This window comes from Antedon mediterranea, chromosome 4 (assembly GCF_964355755.1).
Source record: "Antedon mediterranea chromosome 4, ecAntMedi1.1, whole genome shotgun sequence".
Taxonomy (NCBI): domain Eukaryota; kingdom Metazoa; phylum Echinodermata; class Crinoidea; order Comatulida; family Antedonidae; genus Antedon; species Antedon mediterranea.
Window position 1 is genome coordinate 34033896 of NC_092673.1, and position 21560 is coordinate 34055455.

The following is a 21560-nucleotide window of genomic DNA, read 5'->3' on the forward strand; positions in this document are numbered from 1 at the left end:
AATCTTAAATAAATCAGAAGCAAAAATATTGATAACAAACAAACAGAAACGACACCGAAACAAAAGCACAACAGGAAAAAAACAATTAAAGGGCAAAAAAACAGAAAATGGGAAAACAAAGGTTGATTGACTGCATTATCATACAGAGATGAAAATTATACGAAGGTTATGGGAAAAGCTCTCTTCGATATGCAATTATTGATGTAAATACGCAAAATATTCCACAAAGAACCACTAAATCTGATATTGTGCTGGGACAAGATTGTGCTGAGGAATATGTAAGTTAAGGGACGAAAATAAAGTGCCATTGTGAACTAGAAAAGAGGTATAGCGCCAGTTAAAATGTTGGATTGATAAGAACTATATTGTACTAATTTATATATGAAAGGATGATGCTACTGTACAATAAAGTGTGCAGATAATATTGATTGAAATAAAAAAGAAAGTCTAAAAATGATACTAAATTTTCCAGGTTTGACCAAAACCAATGTTAATGCTCAAGAATTTAAATTAGCATTTTCTATAGTAATTTTAATTTATTTTGCCCAGGTTCCTTATTAAATTTGGTACATTGGAGTCTGTTAACGTTTAATGAGATTTTGTAGTAATAACATAACATTGAAGTTTAGCTAGAGACATGGTCTATGGTGTCGAAGCTTCCGAAGATCGATAAATGTATAGATATAAAATTCATTATTTTGTAAAGCATCCACGTTGTTATTTTGTGAATTACAAGAGAGAATTAGATTGCGGTGTCACATCCTTTACGAAAACTGTATAGATTATAGGAGAGATTGTGTGTTTTTAATGAAAGAATACAGTACATAGACATGTTAAACATATACAGGGGTTTAATTACAAGTAATCTCCATTCTCCCCAATAAGTTTGCTTTGGGTACGGTAACTATCACTATTATTATAGCATTCTTTTAGGATATCACGTAAATTACAATTCACTTTAATGATCAAACTGAACTTCTCTTCTAGAACACTCTCTGACCATAGCATTCTTCACCTCAAATGATAAATTACAATTATGCATATTAAGCATACGCAGCATAGGACACATATTGAATAAAGATGTACCATCAATTTGACTGAAATTATTGTCGCTTATATCCAGTTTAGATAACAACACCAAGGCAACATTTCTTGAACCCTCTCTGATTGTATCATTCATCACCTCACTTGATAAATTGCAATTATGCATATTAAGTTCATTAATATGAATAACGCGGATTAAATATGTCAGTGAAGCAAAATCAATTAGACTGAGATTATTATCGCTTATATCCAGGTTAGCTATTGTCAATGTAACTCCTCTATCAGAACACACTTTGATCGTAGCATTGATCATCTCACCCGATAAACTGCAATTATGCATATTAAGGTGACAGTGATTATGAAAGCTGCTGATTAAATATGCCAGAAAAGCACTATCAATTTTACTGAGATTATTATCACTTAAGTCCAGTTTATAGAATCCAAATTTAACACCTCTTCTAGAACACTCTCTGATCATATCATTCATCACCTCACCTGATAAATTGCAATTATGCATATTAAGGTCATGTCGATTATGAATAATACTAATAAAACATGCCAATGAAGCACCATTACTTAGACTGAGGTCATTATCACTAATATCCAGGTTAGCTAATGTCAATGTAACTCCTTTAACAGAACACTCCCTAATCATATCATTCATCATCTCACCTGATAAATTACAATTATGCATATTAAGGTCGTATAGATTATGAATATTGATAAAAATAAATGACAGTGAAGCACCATTTATTTTACTGAGATTATTATCACTTAAATCCAGTTTAGATAAGGTCAATGTAACTCCTCTACTAGAATACTCTCTGATCATATCATTCATCAACTCACCCGATAAATTGCAATTATGCATATTAAGGTCATGTGGATTATGAATAATGCTAGTAATATATGCCAGTGAAGAACCATTGATTAAACTCCTTTTGTAGAACACTCTCTGATCATCATATCTTTCATCACTTCAGCTGATAAACTGTATTTATCCTTAAGGTCATATCGATTATAAAAAACATTGGTTAGATAAGATGCCGCCATTGAAGTACTATTCATTTGACTGAAATGAATATCATTACCTACTTTCACGGTAACATCTACACTAGAACTAGAACTGGTTATGTCATTCCTCTTAAATGATATACTATAACCACCCTTAATGTCATCTAGATTAGAAAACAAATTGGTTAAAGATGATATTGAAGCGCCATCGATTTGACTGAGAGTATCACTAGATACTTTAAATGTAACATCTTTACTGATCATATCATTCATCACCTCACATGGTAAACTGCAATTATGCATGTTAAGGCTGCACTGACTAATGTTGACTAAACATTCAAATGAAGCACGATTGATTTGACTGAGATTATTATCACTTATATCCAGTTTAGATAATGTCAAAGTAACCCCTCTTCTAGAACACCCTCTGATCATATCATTCATCACCCCACCTGATAAACTACAATTATGCATATCAAGGGAATATCGATTATCACTACTATTCATTAAATACGCCATTGAAACACCATCAATCTGACTGAGATTATTATCACTTATATCCAATTCAGATAATGTCAATATACCTCTTCTACTAGAACACACACTGACCATATCATTCATTACCCCACCTGATAAACTGCAATTATGCATTTTAATGTTACTAATATTGAATAAAGATGCAAGTGAAGCACCATTAATTTTACTGAGATCATTACCACTGATAACAAGTTTATTTAATTGTGAAAATATTGGTTGCTTTCTGACATGTATTACTTCACTTGATCGAACTGATTTACTACAATGTTGTGATACTATATCATTCAAACTGGTACCTGTAAGAGCATCAGGCTTTGCAATGAAACATTTCAGTTGTGGAGAATTTGTTAAAATATGAACTAGTATATGTTCAGCAGTTGGATGATAAATGGTAAGGTGACTTATATCATATTTCATGTTGTGTTTTTCACATTCATCTATCACATAACTCATACAATCTCCACCAATCCTTTCCAAAATTTTACTTTGATCTGACACAGCAATTAAACTGTGGGCAAGTACTTTCCCTTTTTCCCCAGATGGCATATTATCACAAAACCTTTCATTAATTATGGGATTATGGATATCGTGAATTTTTCTCATAAGATAAAATAAATTGTTTGTATCTACACTTACATTTGGTTGTTGATAAGTGAGAAAGATTCTTAATGAGTTACATACAGAATTCATTATGTCTAACTGTGTGACATGATCCATAAGTTCATTTTCTACATCCTCCAAATGCTCTTTATTAAGCACCCATTTTAAAAGCAAAATTAAAGAACGATATGTTGGAAATCTATTTGTGATCCAATGTTTCAAAAACATTGTAGCACCAGAACCAAGAAATCCAATAGCAAATTCATGTGTCATTTTTAAATGTTCACTTTCTCTTATATTCTCCCATTCTTCATCCCCTAATGTTGAAAGTAGCAAATTATTACTCTCACTCTCCAAACTAACTAGTTCACACAGTTTGTATAGGTAAAACCCAACCAATGATTCTACTATTAACTTATGAGGAGCCGTATACGTCTTTGCCAATTTAGACTTTTTTAAATGCGTTTTGTCTTCATATACAAACCCAAGTTCTAGAGCAAGTGTGTCGTCTACTTTATCTCGTATAGCTATAGTATGTAAATCAGTTTTGATAAATGAAAGTTGATTATTCTTTAATCCATCATACATACATTTTCCTAACAGAAGCATTGAAGTTAAATATTTCTCTGGTATTTCTTCAAAAGCTGGGATTTTAGAAATGTTATCTTGTCTGTTAAACTGATTCAAGATACATAGGAAAAAAGCTTTAAATAGATCTGCTTTGTCAGTTGGAAGGTGTTGCTCTTCTTCCCACATAAAACAAATTGAGAGAAGCAACATCGGATTTTTACACATTTGATACGCCACAATAGTAACTCTCAATTTTTCAATAAGAGAATTTCCTAATTCTGGTTTTTCAACCTGTTGAAAATATTGTGTAATATACTTTGTTACATTTTCGTAGTCGAATCCTTTGACTTGCACATGTACATTGCTGTTCTTAATGTATTCATCTATATTTATTGAACGAGAAGTAACTACTACTAAACTTCTTTCTAATCTTTGCTTTTTAAAAAGACGCAGTGGGCTTTTGTTTTGAAATCTTAATTCATCTAAACCGTCTAAAAGCAATACAATTTCATCAGGATGATCCATTATAAATTTCTTGATCAATTTTGGATCTTCTGCTAGATCTGTTTCTAAGCTAAAGTCGTCAAGTTCAATTTCCTTTAGAATTAAATCTAAGATATTTCTATCTTTGTCTAAATCTCTAATATTGACAAGAAACAATATTTTACCTTTAAAAATTTCAAATGATTTTTTAGTAGCCCAGTTGTACGCAAAGTACCTTAGTAACGTTGTTTTACCAATACCTCCCTCACCACTGATAAGAACTCTGCATTCAGGTGTAGATTCAATTTTAAGTATAACGTCCTTTAATTGTAATTTTGTAGGTTTATCTCCTGCCTTTAGTAAAACCAGCTCGGTGAACATGTCAGCTATATCTACTTCAAATGCAGAATTCATGATTTGTGGTGTAAAACGATTACAATTGCGGTACAACCTTTGTTGATTGGTTAGCAGATAGTGTCTTATTTTATCTGAAAAAAATAAATATGAATTGAAAACCTGTGAGAAATATCTAAACATTACAAAAGGTAGCGAAGCATATTTGAGTAAGAGATAAAAAATTGTCACAGAATTTAAAAACGTCAAAAATGATTTATAATGGAATACGTATAATTATTATTTGCTTGTAATTATACAATCATTTTATAATTTTATAGTCATAAAAGAAAGTTTATAGCTATTCTACATTTGTTTTGAACAGTTATTTAAAAATGATCTGCAATTATAATTATTCCCTACTTTAAAAATACTATTGAATTACAAATTAATATTTTTACGCGACATAAAACATCACTGCATTCACTGTTACGTAATGAGTAACACATACCTTCTGAATTTCTTGATAGTTGACATTGTTGTGATACTCTAGATTCTCCTGTAAAAAAATAAATATTTATATAACAATAGATCCTTTGGTTGTCAACGCAATGGGAAAAGAAACAACAAACTATTAATAATGTAAATTTAACTGTAAATATTTTATTAAAAATTTAAAAGATGCAGTAGTGTTGCTTGACTTTTTGACATGACACTTGTTCAACCTTTAATAAATAATGCTTTAATTGATATTCTATTTGATAAATTCAGAGCGCATGCCCAGTTCGAGTTTACAAATACCCATTTTCATCCTTAGTAAACTATAAGCTTCCGCATGGTAACTGTTTCGTAATGCTTCAGGTCGCTTGGATATAACTGCCTAAAGGGGCAGGCACGATAAAAAAAAATGCATTAAAAACATGTCGTAGGCTGCTACAAGTCTTCTATACATAAAAGTAAGGCTTTTAAGCAGAGCCAAATTTAACTAAAGTTTAAAACAGACCATGGCCGAACTAATTAGTCAGGTTCCGCAATGTGAAACTTTGCCAAAAACATTATATTTCAAATTAAATCAGACTAAAGTCGATAAAACTAAGATAGACTTCGACATCGAAATATCAATACCTAGATAACAACATGACATAAACATGCCATATACTGTACACAGTTTAAAAACATGATGGAAAACACCGAGCGGACAATTTGGAGGCTCCGATAAAATGGTGCCTTGTACTTATAATAGATGGAAGATGGAATTTAGAAGCAATATTGATAGAAACAAGACATAGTTTTAGAAGAAAACATTAAATTATCCTGTATAAAAATAAAACAAGTGATGTTTGCCTATCTTATAGTAATTAAATTTCTTTCTAGTTCATTCAACAATTATTTTAAGGAAATTTTATTTTAATCATCAATTAGATTGGAAACATAACACTATTTTGTTTTCATGAGTACCGGTATTAATTAAATTGAATAATGGTGTAGACCTACACAAAGGCACTTGGTATTTGAAATTTTAAATGTGATAATATTGATCACAACTGTCACGATGCTGATGTGATCTTTCAGATTTATATTAATAACTACCGGTATATACTGCAGCAATGACTACTCTATGGCGCATACAGCTACAAACAGAAATTACTTTTTGTTACCGGTAATTCTTATCTGAAATATGAGTGAATATATGAACAGAAAATACAATACATACCACCATCTCTAGTCTGTGCAGATTTTCCAAGACAATCTGTAAATCTAGTCATTTTTGAAGGCGTATCTAGAAGGTTTTCTTTCTCAAGTACAAAAATAGCATCCCAAATATTTGTGAATTCAAATTTATTCAGTTCATCATAATTATGAACAATATTCTTCAACTCATCTTGTCCAACTCCTCTCAAGATCTGGAACAGTTCTTTACGAGATGTTGAAAGCGTCTCCTCGTCAACAAGTTGAACATTGTTATCTGCCATATACTGGTTTATTTGACCTACTGCTTCACTGAAACCTGTCAGATTAGCTACGTCCAGCAAAAGACTAACTTTATGCGGTGTGATTTTACCGGTTCTTTGAAGTTCATTAAATAAACTCATTGCTGTAACATCTTTATGGGAAAGATCTCCTAATGGTATGCATCCATGCAGGCAGAATCTCATCCATTTAAAATAGCGACCATCATAGTGTTTGCTTAGTTGAGCTTTTAATGTCTGGAACTTTTCTTTAAGGTCGATTTCATCACACTCAGCAGTTTTTTCTGGGAAAAAAATTAATAACATTAATAAATGTTACAAAAATGTATCCAGTTTATAAATATAACTAACGTACATCAGCTCGTAAAATTCATAATAATCTTTTTTGATGTATAAGCAAAATGTAACTTGTAGGATCAGTGGTTGGTTGCTGAATGTAGAAATAAATTAATCTTTAAAAAATAAAATCCACTGCTATCATCAACCCGAGTTCAACAATTAGTGAAAGGTGACCAGCATCATTAGTAGATGTAATTTTCAAGATAGTACTACATTATGTTTTAGGAAATAGAAATAAATGTTACAAATTATTGTATATACCTTTGGCGGATGCCATGTTGATCAAATATCTTTAGATGTTAAGCTGATGTCCAGTGGCGTGGGTCGTTCTGGCGTTTCTCCTGACTTGCTTCCTCCTACAACTCTTAGGCCTATACCTTGTTTATGTTTTTCAAAGCGTGTATCAGATGACGGGTTTAACATCCGCCAGTTCTGTAAGAGAAAACAAAGAAAATAAATACATTTTAAAGTGGATAAGTGATTTCCATATTGCAAAAGACATTCCAAATTTCACAATTTAGACAACAGGTGTAAAAATGTATTCCTTTTGTAGTTCCGTTCTAATAAGTTACAGAGTCATTTGGAAGCTGTGAAAGCGTAACGATGGTTTATTAGGACCACTAAAGTGTGATGTGTTTGACCTTGAGTATCTAAACACTATACAGTTTTCTTTTATTTTTTTGTTTTTGCTTAGACAAATCCGAAATTGCCATCTTCATGTTTGACTTGCAATAAATAGCGACTTTAATGAGACAATCACTGTGTAAAACCATGTTCTAGTTTCACTGCCAGATACTTCTGAATTTATTTCCATCTTAATGTGATTTTTCGTTTACAAAAACCCACTAATAATTAAGCGGTGATACCAAAGAGAAATATCTGTCTGTTTTGCTCCAGTCTGTTTTTTCAATAGTCACAATTACTCACTATCTTATAAGTCATCAATTATAATAGTTATGGCAACTATGCGAATGAAATATGAGAAAAAAATAAAGTAAATATAAATATTTCATTCCAAGTCTGTATCGTTGGTATAGAGGATATGTGGATTCAATAGACATCACTTGTGGAACAAAGCCTGTGAATATCATGTTTGGAAACCAGATCCAGAATTTAAAATATAAAATAATATATTATTTGCTTGAATTTATTAGCAGCTCTCAATCAATGAAAACTAGTTTATCCTTTTTATTAATATGGCATAAATTAAATACAGTAAATACAATGTGATTAATTTTATTAACGGAAGATAGTGAGATGTGTTTTCTTCAGAGATTATAGTTTAAAAGAAATTGTGCGTAAGGATAATGTCCTAAATGTTATGATTGGTTTAGTGACCACGCTGTAAATTATTACAAATATTAAGATATTTGTAGACTAGATATTAAAGAATATACCATATACTTTTTCTAGTCATTAAATGCAAAATATTTAGAAAACGTTATATGGTTTAGGCCTATAGGAACTATTGGATGATATTACAGAACAGCGGTATGTAAAACACAAAAAAGGCATACTTACAATTTACTGATGTAACTTGTACCATCAAGGTTACGATTTACTTGCAAAGGAGGTTCAGGAATCTTGATGAACAGCATATACATCTTGTATGCTGAAAGCAAGTTGTGTTGTCCACCAGCCCGAGCCTCTCCTTACTGAATGACAAATCGCTACAACAAGCAATACTTTATATACTTCGTCCAGGTAGGTGCGTCATTATACTGAATTATACATTTGCTTAATAAATATTTATGTTGTTCGTATTCCATTCATGCTTCATGACTGAATACACACTTTATTCCTGTAAAAAACTAGTTTTTACTGGTTTTGTTATTTCTTTAATCATTATTTAGTTGATTAACTCATTTGTTCAACAGATGCCTAAAATGTGTTATCGTAATTAAGCAATATCCGATAAAAATAGACAAAACTGGTTTTTACTGCTTTGCTGTTTCTCATTATTTAGTTGTGTCATAATATTTATGTTCTGATTCCCTGTGTTTAGATAAGGATGCTTTAGACTAGGTCTGCTTTATTTTATTAGCCAATCAAAATCGTATAATTTTGGAGGGAAACTTTGGAGGGAAAATGTTATCCTCCTCTGAAGCCCCTAATTTGCATGTCCAGTATAAGAGTAGAATGTAATAGATATTAGTGGAGAAGAGAGAATAAGATCAAAGTAGATAGACGTATAGATTATAGAGAAGAAAGGTCTAGACTGGTAGAAAGATGTATTAATCGAGTTACAAGAAATAAAAGTTTTAGTTGAATACAGTATACTTTTTGTATGAGAAATTATTCAGTGTCAGTGTACGTCGCGTGAATATATATACGCCTGAGAACGCTCGGAACCAACTCCAAATATTCACTACAAGTTGATTAACTCATTTGTTAAACATAGGTATAAACTGTGGTACCGACGTAATTATTGCAATTACGCAATATTTCAAACTGCGTCACTATACTGAATAATAAGTTTGCTTAATAAATATTTATGTTGTACGTATTCCATTCATGCTTCATGACTGAATGCACACTTTATTCCTGTACAATAATAAAACCGGATTTTGCTGGTTTTGTTATTTCTTTAATCGTTATTTAGTTGATTAACTCATTTGTTCAATAGAGGCATAAAATGTGTTATCGTAATTAAGCAATGTCCGATAAAAATAGACAAAACTGGATTCTACTGAATATATAACTTGTTATTTGATTCAAAGGAACTGAAACGCCTGTCCAAATCAGCACAACGGGAGACGATCATTCCCCTGCTCTTTTCGAATAGTTCACTGTACTACAACTGTTACAGCTTCCCAGCCCATTACGTCTAGCGGTCTCAGTGCTTAAAATGTCATTCTCATGTTCGTACTTCACATAGTTAATAGCTATAAAAAGCTCATAAAAAGTCAGGATGGGGCTATGAGAAAATTAGAAAATCTACAATTAGGCTTAAGTTTTACTTTTGGCTTGTGAGAATTTGTTAGGAGGGACCAAATTAACAAAATGATTGTAAAAAAACAGGTTTTTGCCAAATTTAATTGAATTTGCAATCAATTCCTGTGTTGAAACTAACAACTTTTATTTGGCATATGACTTAATCCAGTTGTTTTTATTAAACTCAAAGTAACTTTGTGTTAAAAGTGTTGTTTTATGGATAGTGATGATGTTTGTTTTTTTGAAAAACTGTTACTGTTGTGAGCGCATCAGCTAGATACGACACATAGAATGGATGTGATACGAGAATAAATGAATATCCCACGAATCTCTCCATGTACATAGACCCTACAGTAGGCCTAGGCTACAAAATAATTTTGCACCTTATTTTGCACATAATGAAATAAAAAAGAGAATGAAAAATAATATTCTAGTATATCAAAAACTAAGATTATGAATTTTATTGTGGCTGTCAAGGGGAGGATAAGGTTGTTCGGCGGCAGTGTGGCCCGTGAGTTCGTAACCAGACTAGTTGATTTGTTTGTTTAACATTCAATTTGTGTTATGAGCAAAAACGATGACTTACATTGAATAGCAGTGACGCCAACGCACAATTTCTTTCACTTTATATATTTACTTAGTTATTCAAGTTCTGAATCCTGTGTACATCTGAATGCACATGTTTAGTCTGTCCCTATGCATTAGCTCAATAGTCGGCCTTTTAGAATTGTACACAATTAACCAGTAAAACTGTACAATCATAGTACAGTCACCCGATTCTCGGAGTGTATCTAATCTTATGAAACATAATTTCTTTTAAAATAAGCCAAATTACGAGTTTACGAGTTAAATAAAATATGCATTTCATTGCTCATTTTATCAAAGCAACGATAACGGTGAATGAAAGTGTGTAAAAATAATTTTCTGTGGATGTTTTATGTGTTTATGTGTTTAACATTGTTTTGGCATTGTTGTTGTTATTAAATAGAGTTATATACCAGTAGTTTTGCTGAGTCATAACACAAGTAAGTAAGTAAGTAAGAAAGACAACACAATTATAACAAGGCCATACATGGCTGCAGTCGCGTGCTCAAATTGAGTTAGTGTTTACCGACCAACAAGTGAGCTGTAGGACATTGGTTAAATATAACAAATTAAAATCGTATTGAGTAAAGAAATCGCTATAGGAGTACGCTCAAATATTTTTCACAAATAAATATAAAAGCACAATATTTATTTAAATAAGCAAATGTTAATAAACAAACTTTTAAAAAAGATATTCAATTTGTAACTTAAATAGGACCAAGGATGTCACACAACTTAAGAAAAGAAATAAAAACGGAGTGAAACAAATGTGAGGATGTGCCTATAAATACATTTTTACGAGAAACTGGGGTAAGCATGAACAGTGCACCATCAACCAGAAACTCTTAATGAGAAATGTTTTTAAATATATGCCTAGATTTTGGCTGATGGTGCATTATTGATGACATATCAATAATGATTAGACGAATACAATTAGTAGTAGTGGCAAGTTTTAAAAGAATGGAATGGTCACTGTTACCACATTGTTTAATACATCACACAAGTCTGCACCATGTTGATCTCATGTTTATAGGCCTAATTGGTAAACCTTTGTAACCTCTGAATCCATAGTGTAATAACAGGATTTATCGAAGACATTGGGCCTGTTTCTACTGAAAAATAAAAGAACGGTTTTCTTGGAAATCGGTTTCGGCAGTTGTTTATAAATAAAGATCGCATTGCAGCTCAATTTTGTCCATATGATATGTGCGTTCATTATGAATGACGTCATTATATACCATAACGCATAGCGCGATCTCGAATGTATCTAATTATTTTTCTAAAGCTATGCAATGGAACTAACACAGTTACGTGTCACATTTGGCTTTGGTACAATTACCAAAAGTACAATTGAGAAAGTAGTTCTCGGATTAGACTCGAACCCACGACCTCCAGATCACTAGACTGGCGTTCCGAGCCTGCGCTGATAGCTAGTGGTTTGATTCGAGCCCAAGTAAGCAGCGGGTACTGCACCAACAGGATTTTAATTAGCAAAGCTACTCCACAGTAGTTAAATAACAATATTACAACATTTGGCTTTCTTATTTATCATTTCATATTTGATATCTTTCTAAATCTGTGATCGATACTGTTAAAAAAAGACTAAAAAATTTTCTTTTACTATTTTAATCACAAATTATTTAATTTACATAATAATACCATGGACCTATAAATTATAGTCCATGGTAATGCTAATTTACACCTCAGTATTTTTATTTATCACATATTATATGTTATAAATTTCAATTAATCGTCTAAATGTAAAATACACAAAGAAACTAAAATGAATTTAATTTAAAGAATAATTTTTTTTCTCTTTTGTGGCGCAAACACCACTTTTATTCACATTCATATTATCTCATATTACATAAAATCGTATTATTTAACTTAAGTAACATTTTTACATATATGAATTCTGTATTACTCCTTTTTTTTTTTTTATTAATTTTCTTATATTTTGCTATACACTTGACAGGATCATCATTATCATCTATCCCATTTTAAAATAGTTCACACATTTTCATTTGTTTGTTTTCAGTTTACAATTTAAAGAATAATTGATAATAAATATTAACGGTATAAAAATGTTAAGAAAATTACACAAATGCAGTTCATAAACCATTTTATGAGAAATGGTAAAATGTATACAATTATTTATCATTCTCTAACAATTTGTTGTTTTTCAATTATATTTATATTGTTATTTTAGATGTTTCACTTTTATTCCTACATCTTTTTAAGATATCACTTGATAGGAAAATGCATTATCAAATTAATATAACTTATAACTAATAATAACTTCGTCAAGAGAACAGTCTCCGATCATATCATTCATCACCTCATCTGATAAACTGCAATTATGTATATTAAGCTCCCACCTTTTAACAGGAAAGTTACGGGTTATTTTTCTATACTGGTATGCATAAGGACTGCCCCTCATTATTCTTATGAGGTAAAAAGCATCATCAATTTCACTAAGATTATTATCACTTATATTCAGTCCATGTAATTTCGAAGTAACAACACCTTTTCTAGTAAACTCTCTGATCACACCGTTTATGACTTGACCTGATAAACTGCAATTATGCAGATCAAGCATATGATTAGGACTACTGAATAAATATGCCAATGAAGCAGCATCGATTTGACTCAGATTATTATCACTTATATCCAGTTCGTGAAATGTCAAGGTGATTCCTCCGCTGGAACACTCTCTGATCATATCATTCACCACCTCACCTGATAAACTACAATTATGCACATTAAGCGTACGCAGATTAGGACTACTGATTAAATATGCTAATGAAGCAGCATCGATTTGACTCAGATTATTATCACTTATATCCAGTTCGTGAAATGTCAAGGTGATTCCTCCGCTGGAACACTCTCTGATCATATCATTCACCACCTCACCTGATAAACTACAATTATGCACATTAAGCGTACGCAGATTAGGACTACTGATTAAATATGCTAATGAAGCAGCATCGATTTGACTCAGATTATTATCACCTATATCCAGTGTAGATACTCTCAGGGTGACTCCTCTACTAGAACACTCTCTGATCATATCATTCATCACCTCACCTGATAAACTGCAATTATGCATACGAAACACATATTTTGAAACACACATACCCATCAAAGATGCTAATGAACTACCATTAATTTGACTAAGATTATTACCACTCAAATAAAATAATTGTAAAACCTTGTGTTGCTTGTCTATAGGCCTACTATTATTTAAGGATTTTAAAATATACTGTGATACGATATCATTTAAAATGGTACCTGTAAGAGTATCAGGATTTGCAATGAATTGGTTAAGTCTTGGAGAATTTGTTAAAATATGAGCTAAGTATTCAGAAGTTTTTTTATGATAAATTGTAAGCCCCCTTATGTCATATTTCATGTTGTGTTTTTCACATTCATATATCACATAATTCATACAATCCCCATCAATCCTTTCCAAAATTTGCGTTTGATCTGACACAGCAATTAAAATGTGGGCAAGTACTTTCCTTTTTTCCTCAGATGACATATTATCACAAAACCTTCCATTAATTGTAGGCTGATGGACATCATGAACTTCTCTCATAAGATAAAACACATTGTTGGTATCTACACTTACATTTGGGTTATCATAAGTGAGAAACATTCTTAATGAGTTACATACAGAAGTAATTTGTATGTCTAACTTTGTTTTTGTTACATGATCCATAAGATCATTTTCTACATTCTCCAAATACTTTTCATTAACCACCCGTTGTAAAATCCAAATCAAAGAACGATATGTTGGAAACCTATTTGTGATCCAATGTTTCAACAACTTGGCAGCACCGGCACCAAGAAATCCTATAGCAAATTCACGTGCCATTATGAAATATTCACTTTCTCTTATATTCTCCCATTCTTCATCCTCTAACGTTGAAAGAAGCAATTTATTGTTATCATTCTCACTCTCCAAACTAACTATTTCACACACTTTACATAAGTAAAACCCAACCAATGATTCTACTATTAACTTATGAGGAGCCGTATACGTCTTTGCCAATTTAGACTTTTTGGAATGCGCTTTGTCTTCATATACAAACCCAAGTTTTAAAGCAAGTGTATCATTTAGTTTATTTCCGATAATAGTATGTAAATCATTTTCATTAAATGAAAGTTGATTATTCTTTAACCTTTGATACATACATTTTCCTAAAAGAAGCATTGAAGTTAAATATTTCTCTGGTATTTGTTCAAAATCTGAGATTTTAGAACTACTATCTTGTCTGTTAAACTGATTCAAAATACATAAGAAAAAAGCTTTAAATAGATCTGCTTTGTCAGCTGGAAGATTTTGTTCGTCTTCTTCCCACATGAAACAAATTGAGAGGAGCAACATTGGATTGTTGCACATTTGATATGCCAGATAGTTATATTTCAATTCTTCAACAAGGGAATCTCCCAATTCAGGTTTTTTAACCTGTTCAAAATATCTTGTAACATATTTTGTTACATTTTTCTTATCGAATCCTTTGACTTGCACATGCACATTGCTGTTCTTAATGTATTCATCTATATTTACTGAACGAGAAGTAACTACTACTGAACTTCTTTCTAATCTTTGCTTTTTGAAAAGACGTATTGGGCTTTTGTTTTGGAATCTTAATTCGTCCAAACCATCTATAAGCAATACAATTTCATAATCATGATCCATTATAAATTTTTTGATCAATTTTGGATCTTCTGCTAAATCTGTTTCCAAGCTAAAATCGTCAAGTTCAATTTCCTTCAAAATAACATCTAAAATATTATCGGTTTTGCCTAAATCTCTAATGTTGATAAGAAAAAGTATTTTACCTGTACAAATTTCAAATGAATTTTTAGTAGCCCAGTTATATGCAAAATACCTCAATAAGGTAGTCTTACCAATTCCTCCTTCACCACTGATAAGAACTCTACATTCAGGTGTAGATTCAATTATTTGTAAAAGATCTTTCAATGTTATGCCTTTGGGTTCAGGATCACCACCAGCCTTCTTTGTGTTTGATTGTAATAGAACCAGCTCGGTAAACATGTCAGCTATATTTAATTCAAATTCAGAATTCATGATTTGTGGTGTCAAACGATGGAAATTGCGGTACAAATTCTTTTGAGTAGTTACTAGGTAGTTTCTTATTTTGTCATCTAAAAAATATAAAAAATGTCATTAATCTTTCAATATGTTATGTAGACTTAACGTCTTTGCTTTTCAACGTGATGGATATTTTTTGACATATAGTATCCGTTTCAAAGGGTAGCAGACTATACAGTAACATAAAAACAAATCAAATCTTTATTCGTTCCATATATAGAAAATGTACATGAAAAAATTGTTTTCCTCGACAGAAAAATATGGTAAAACATTCACAATTACATCATACATAGAACGAATTTACAATTTAAAAACATTAATTAAAACATCCATTAACAGTAAAACTTTAAAATATATATTGCATGTGCGTTATTATGATCTAACAATCTTTGAGTTAAAAATATGAGTTGAATTTGATACAAAAGACAGTCGGTTTGTTGACGTATCAGCTCTAGGAGCCCGTAGCCGGCCTGACTTGTTCTTCTAAAATCTCATATGTAATAGATGTTTCTTATATTCTAAAATTTTACTTAATTTACTTAGGACCTGTTTTTCATAAAGATATTTTAAAACTTTAACCGTACAACCAATTATATTTGATGCTATCTTAGTAATTCTAATGAGACCTTTCTTGTGTGTTTCATTTAAATTACGGAACCAAGCAATAAAAGAGATAACTAGTACTGATTGAATAAATGTTTCATAGAATAATTTCAAAGTACAAAATTATTTGTCGAGAATTGTATTATGGATATAAACTTTAATTATTTGCTGATGCTTTTGTTTGCATAAGCATGAAAAGTAGTAATTTCCTCTCTTATCGGAAATTCGTAACTGTTTTTTGTGTTGTTTATACTACTGCTGTTTGCTAACATTGAACTATTGTTGGCGAATGTTCATTATTTGCACAATATTCCAAATAAAGTTGCATGATAAAGTCAAGTGATCTCGTTACTATGTTATTTATTATTTCTTTATATTTTTTTAAAATTACAGTTATTTCTTACCTCTTTCTCTTTGTGATAGCTTTTCAGGGTCTTGCTCCATTATTATTTCTTCTTCATCCAATTCTACATCTTAGAGAAAATACCATACTATTAATTGAATACTTTATTACAATTAAAATTATATATAATATATATTATATATAATCAATTAAAAATCCCACAAACCCATATTGTAATATATTTTAAAAGATATAAATCAAATATCTAGTATAAATTGCATCCAACAGTTTAAAGGCCAGGTGCGGGTAAAAAATGTCTATTGGTCATACATTTCAATAATTATCGATCTATATTTGTTTTATGTACAATTAACCAGATATCATATATAAAATGCATGCCTGTACCTGAGTTTTAAAGTCAAGATCAACGTTGTATTAGACTGGGAATGGAACGGAAAGGTGACACATGCTTTTTTGTGGAGGGATCTGGTACATGATACTAAAAATTGGAACTAAATAATAGAGCAGACATATTCATTTAATGCATATTTTATATTGTTTGAATTTGATTGAAGAAACCAACCTTGAATGAAAATCCTCTTAGCTCCTGTCATTCCATTTCTTCCTAAACGTGTAAGAAATGTCTCCATCTTCCGAAAATCCTTATCAATGATCTTTCTGTCTTCAAAATCCTTAACCAAACTCCAGCTGTCTTGATATTTCTTCACTGGATTGTTATATAAAGAATCTAATGTGGATACATCTTCCTCTTTAAGTTCTAATCCCAGTTGATAAACCTTTTGTCTGAATGGTGTCAACATTGATACTACGTGTTCCTTAATATCTTCTGGAGGTTGATTCTCAACATTTGTCTTAAAGCCAAATTGCTTGGTTATCTTTATTGTGTCATATATAATAATAAGATTTAATGAACTCAAACTTCCAGAAGCTGTTAAATCCTGTAGTAGATCTATAACACTAGTAGCTCTACCCAACTCCACGTTAGACATATTCAGATGGTCTTTGTATAAAAGTTTCAGTCTTGTGAGATATCCACTCCGATCATACCAATTTGCTATATCGGTCACCAGTTGCCTGAAATCCTCTTCTGAGGTTTCTATAATATAAATTAAGTATATGCAAATTAGTATAATGTAGTCGCCATTCCTTAGTGTTAATGAAGCAGGACTACTTAAGGAAGAACGCCAAATTAACGTACAAGTACACGTATGGACACTTTGATCCTACTCCGGCAGTAAGTTTAATGACAGAACAATTATTATATAATTTCAAAAAAAAAAATACTCAAATCCCCATCTGGTGTTGGTTTGACCCCTAATACAATGCAAATATTGTTTTTTGTTTTCTAAGTTCAAAATGTATCGTGTTGTTTTGACAGTTACGAGGAGCCGTCCGACACAAAACAATAGTTTGTCTTTTACAAACCACGGCTCTCTCTCCCTCTCTCTGTTTCAAAGCAAATATTTAGCAGTCTACCATATTGTTAGTGTTAGCTATGCAAATAAAACAAACCAAACAAAAGCCTGACACAAAGTAGGCCTATGTCTAGAATCCTACAGATTAGAATTTTATGTTGAAATCTACTGTATAACTGTTGATTAATAACTATTATTTCAAGAGATATTAGTCTGAGACAACAATCAAATTATTAATGTTGTCTCAGGTTAAGTATGACAATAAGCATTAATTATATAACACTTTATAAGAAATAAAGATATAAGAACACAGTTATGATATACTATGTCATTAAATATAAGAAATATAAAAGATTAATCTGAGATAATATTTATATTTCATATTTTCAACGATTTATATAATTTGTATATGACGTAAGTTTATATGATGCTCTTACCACCAGTGGATGCCATGTTGTTGATCTTTAGGCTTGTACAGTAATTGATTTGTTTACACCAAAATTGTTCTGTAAAAATTAAATAAAAACTTGTATCAACTAAAGCTATGTCTACATCAAAGTGTATGTGACAACAAAAAGTGTATGTGCCCAATTATGGTAGCGATATGCCAAATATGGTAGTGATATGACATCATTGTATCCATATAATAAGCACATCACATGTTGTTGTTAATAATGTAGACAGAGCTAAACTTGTAAAAAAAATTATAATTCATTTTTATATATCTGTATTTTATCTCAAAATTCACTTTATCCGACTCTATATTCGTCTCATTTTATAAGTAAACATCAACATTCACACACGTCACCACATACATTTCAAGACAGATATCGTATCGCATGCCGGGCTTTATGCATCTACCCACTACAACTCTGGGTAAATACGTACTTTAACTACTGAATCGCAACGACAAAGATAACAATTATCCAATCAGATCATAGCTTTATGAATAGGTGATTAGGCAAGATGCACATTGATGTGGAATTTTTTCGAAGGAATACTCTTGTAAAATTGCCTTTTCTAACAGTAATAATACTTTAAAAGTATTTCTAATCGATTATATTAACATATATGTATGTGTAATGCCTAATTTAAACATTTAAATAATACCCGATTCACACATGTACAACACAAATGTAACAAAATATAACAAATGATTGCGCGCATGGATATCTCCCGAGATTATCTTAACTATAACACTAAACAGCCAGATAAATTGCTTGCAACGTCCAATCTAACCTAAATCGAAACTCTCCCCGAAATCCAATCATCCACACAGGCCCCTTACTATGGAACTCCCTTAACAAGTCTTTATTTGATCATAGTTTCATCACATTTAAGTCAAAATACAAAAAAATTCCTAATATCAAAATACAAACCAACTTAATAATTCAAAATATAACAAATGATTGCGCGCATGGATATCTCCCGAGATTATCTTACCGAGTTAAACAATACGATACATTAAAACGTATTTTCACGATACAAGGCATCCTATGAGACAGGCGCCACACCGATAAATATTCCGTCTACTACACACTTTTTTTTTTCAATATATCCTTTTTTTATATTTTACTGCTAACAAGATCTCAAGATGGAGAACAAAATCCATGATTTAGAAATGAGCTCCAAATACCCATGACTGGATTGAATATAGACGCGATATGACCACGGCAGACGTGAGATAAAAAAAAGGAAAAACATTAAATTTGAAAAACTCTTCATATATTAAATGTTCAAAGCTTTCTCCTAAATCAAATGAGTTCAACATTTTGTTAACTAATCCATATTTAAGCGCACTAAAAAGTTCCATATCCTCCTAATTAGTACACAGAGGTCTAATTTTAAACAGATAAATAAACTTACAATTCTTGTACCATCAAGGTTACCATTCACATGCAAAGGAGGCTCAGGTATCTTAATGTACAGCATATACATTTTAGAGTATTTGCTGAAAGAAGTTGTAGTTCCACCACCAGCCCGAGCCGCTCCTTACTGAATGACACAAAACCGCTGATCACCTAATTATTTAATTCCAACTGCGTCACACATTACACATTGGTTTTTACAAGTCTATACTATACTATAGGCCTAGTTAATCATTTATTTTAGACACTTCACCTTTCAAACATGGTGCAATGGTTTAATCATAAATAAACAAACTATAACACTAAACAGCCAGATAAATTGCTTGCAACGTCCAATCTAACCTAAATCGAAACTCTCCCCGAAATCCAATCATCCACACAGGCCCCTTACTATGGAACTCCCTTAACAAGTCTTTATTTGATCATAGTTTCATCACATTTAAGTCAAAATACAAAAAAATTCCTAATATCAAAATACAAACCAACTTAATATTTCACCAAAATTTTGACCTATTTTAAACACCTCTTTTACCCTATATTTGTTTGTTTGTTTGTCTTGTCTTCGTCCATACTTGGTCTCTTGCGTAGTGTATGTCATTTGGCAGGTTTATTACAGTCTTCTTTTTCCATACTTCTCTATTTAGTGCTTCTTTTTTAGTTCAGAATACGTATTTTATTTTTTTGATTTATCAATCATAGCTATCCTTTTCCTTCCTCTTCTTCTTGTTCTACCTATGATATCTAATTTTTCTTTTATAACAATCACAGTTCTCCTTCTTTTTCTCTATCGTATGTACAGTAGGCCTAATTTTAATGTTTTTTTTTCTACTCTTACTGTAAAATTGTGACAAATAATATAAACATCAATGTAAAACTCTGAATTGTGGATCTTTGTTAAATGTACCAGTAAGGCCTACAAAGTAAACTCTATTTGCTTTTAAAGATGAAAATTGAATCTGCAAAATTACGGTATAGTGTAATTCAATTTCCATTACAGGCTTTCAAAATATCCGTCCGTAGGCCTACCTAGATATTCCATTAAAATGGCACTGAACAGATTAATAATGTGTATGGATACAAGAACCATAAACCTGTCTATATCGGAACATAAACGTTGCATCCTACTGTCAGCTAGATACAAACAAATAGGCCTATTAAGCTGCAATGTTTGTCGTATTTAGTTTTATATCATTTTTTTTCCAAGTATCCTCATTCAATGTAGGCGTGATCTGTTTTCTTATCTAGTTTGATAATATCCTATGTGTGACTGTGTGTGATAAATTGATTTAATTCCAAATTGTAGAGATCAGCAGCTGGTCCGGAATTTACTATATCTATAATTGTATAGGCCTACTACACATTAATTCTTATGTTGAATCAGTGTGTGTATGCTGATGTAAACAGAAGAAAAATGCAAGAAAAAAGACAATTTTAAAAAATCGTTTATGTTTTAGGGCCTGCTTCTGGAAAAAAATGCCTCTTTATTATAAAAAAAAATATCCAGCCGGGCTTTCATTTTATAACTATCTTCCTTATTATACTGAATATTAAAATGAGTTTATAAAACCACAGTGGTGGAGGTCTACTTATAAGTAGTATAAATACTGCTGCACTAGATCTACTCAGAGCCTACAACACAACGAACTGATGTACAAAACTATGTGGCCCCGTATAATTAATAATTATCCCCGATCTCACGTCAAAACGGTTTAATGGTGATGTATGCCGCCCTCAACAGTTTTTTTTACCAAAAATGGTGGGTCGACGATAGAAAAAAGA

The 21560-nt window shown here is 31.4% G+C and overlaps 1 protein-coding gene across 1 annotated transcript; it reads right to left on the reverse strand.

Moving 5' to 3' along the window:
• Window positions 1-1970: 1970 nt before the first annotated feature.
• On the reverse strand, window positions 1971-8537 carry LOC140047388 (uncharacterized). The gene is made up of 5 exons (XM_072092390.1): window positions 8412-8537; window positions 7152-7322; window positions 6296-6835; window positions 5093-5140; window positions 1971-4736 (listed from the first exon to the last, which is right to left on the reverse strand). Exons 2-5 carry the CDS (start codon window positions 7165-7167, stop codon window positions 1975-1977), a joined length of 3366 nt encoding a protein of 1121 aa, XP_071948491.1. The 5' UTR covers window positions 7168-7322; window positions 8412-8537; the 3' UTR covers window positions 1971-1974.
• Between the last annotated feature and the right edge of the window lie 13023 nt (window positions 8538-21560).

Coding starts and splice junctions, on each gene's coding strand:
- LOC140047388 (XM_072092390.1), bottom strand. Junction 5,141..6,295: donor TGCACAGACTAGAGATGGTG/GTATGTATTGTA, acceptor ATTTTTTTACAG/GAGAATCTAGAGTATCACAA. Junction 4,737..5,092: donor ACTATCAAGAAATTCAGAAG/GTATGTGTTACT, acceptor TATTTTTTTCAG/ATAAAATAAGACACTATCTG.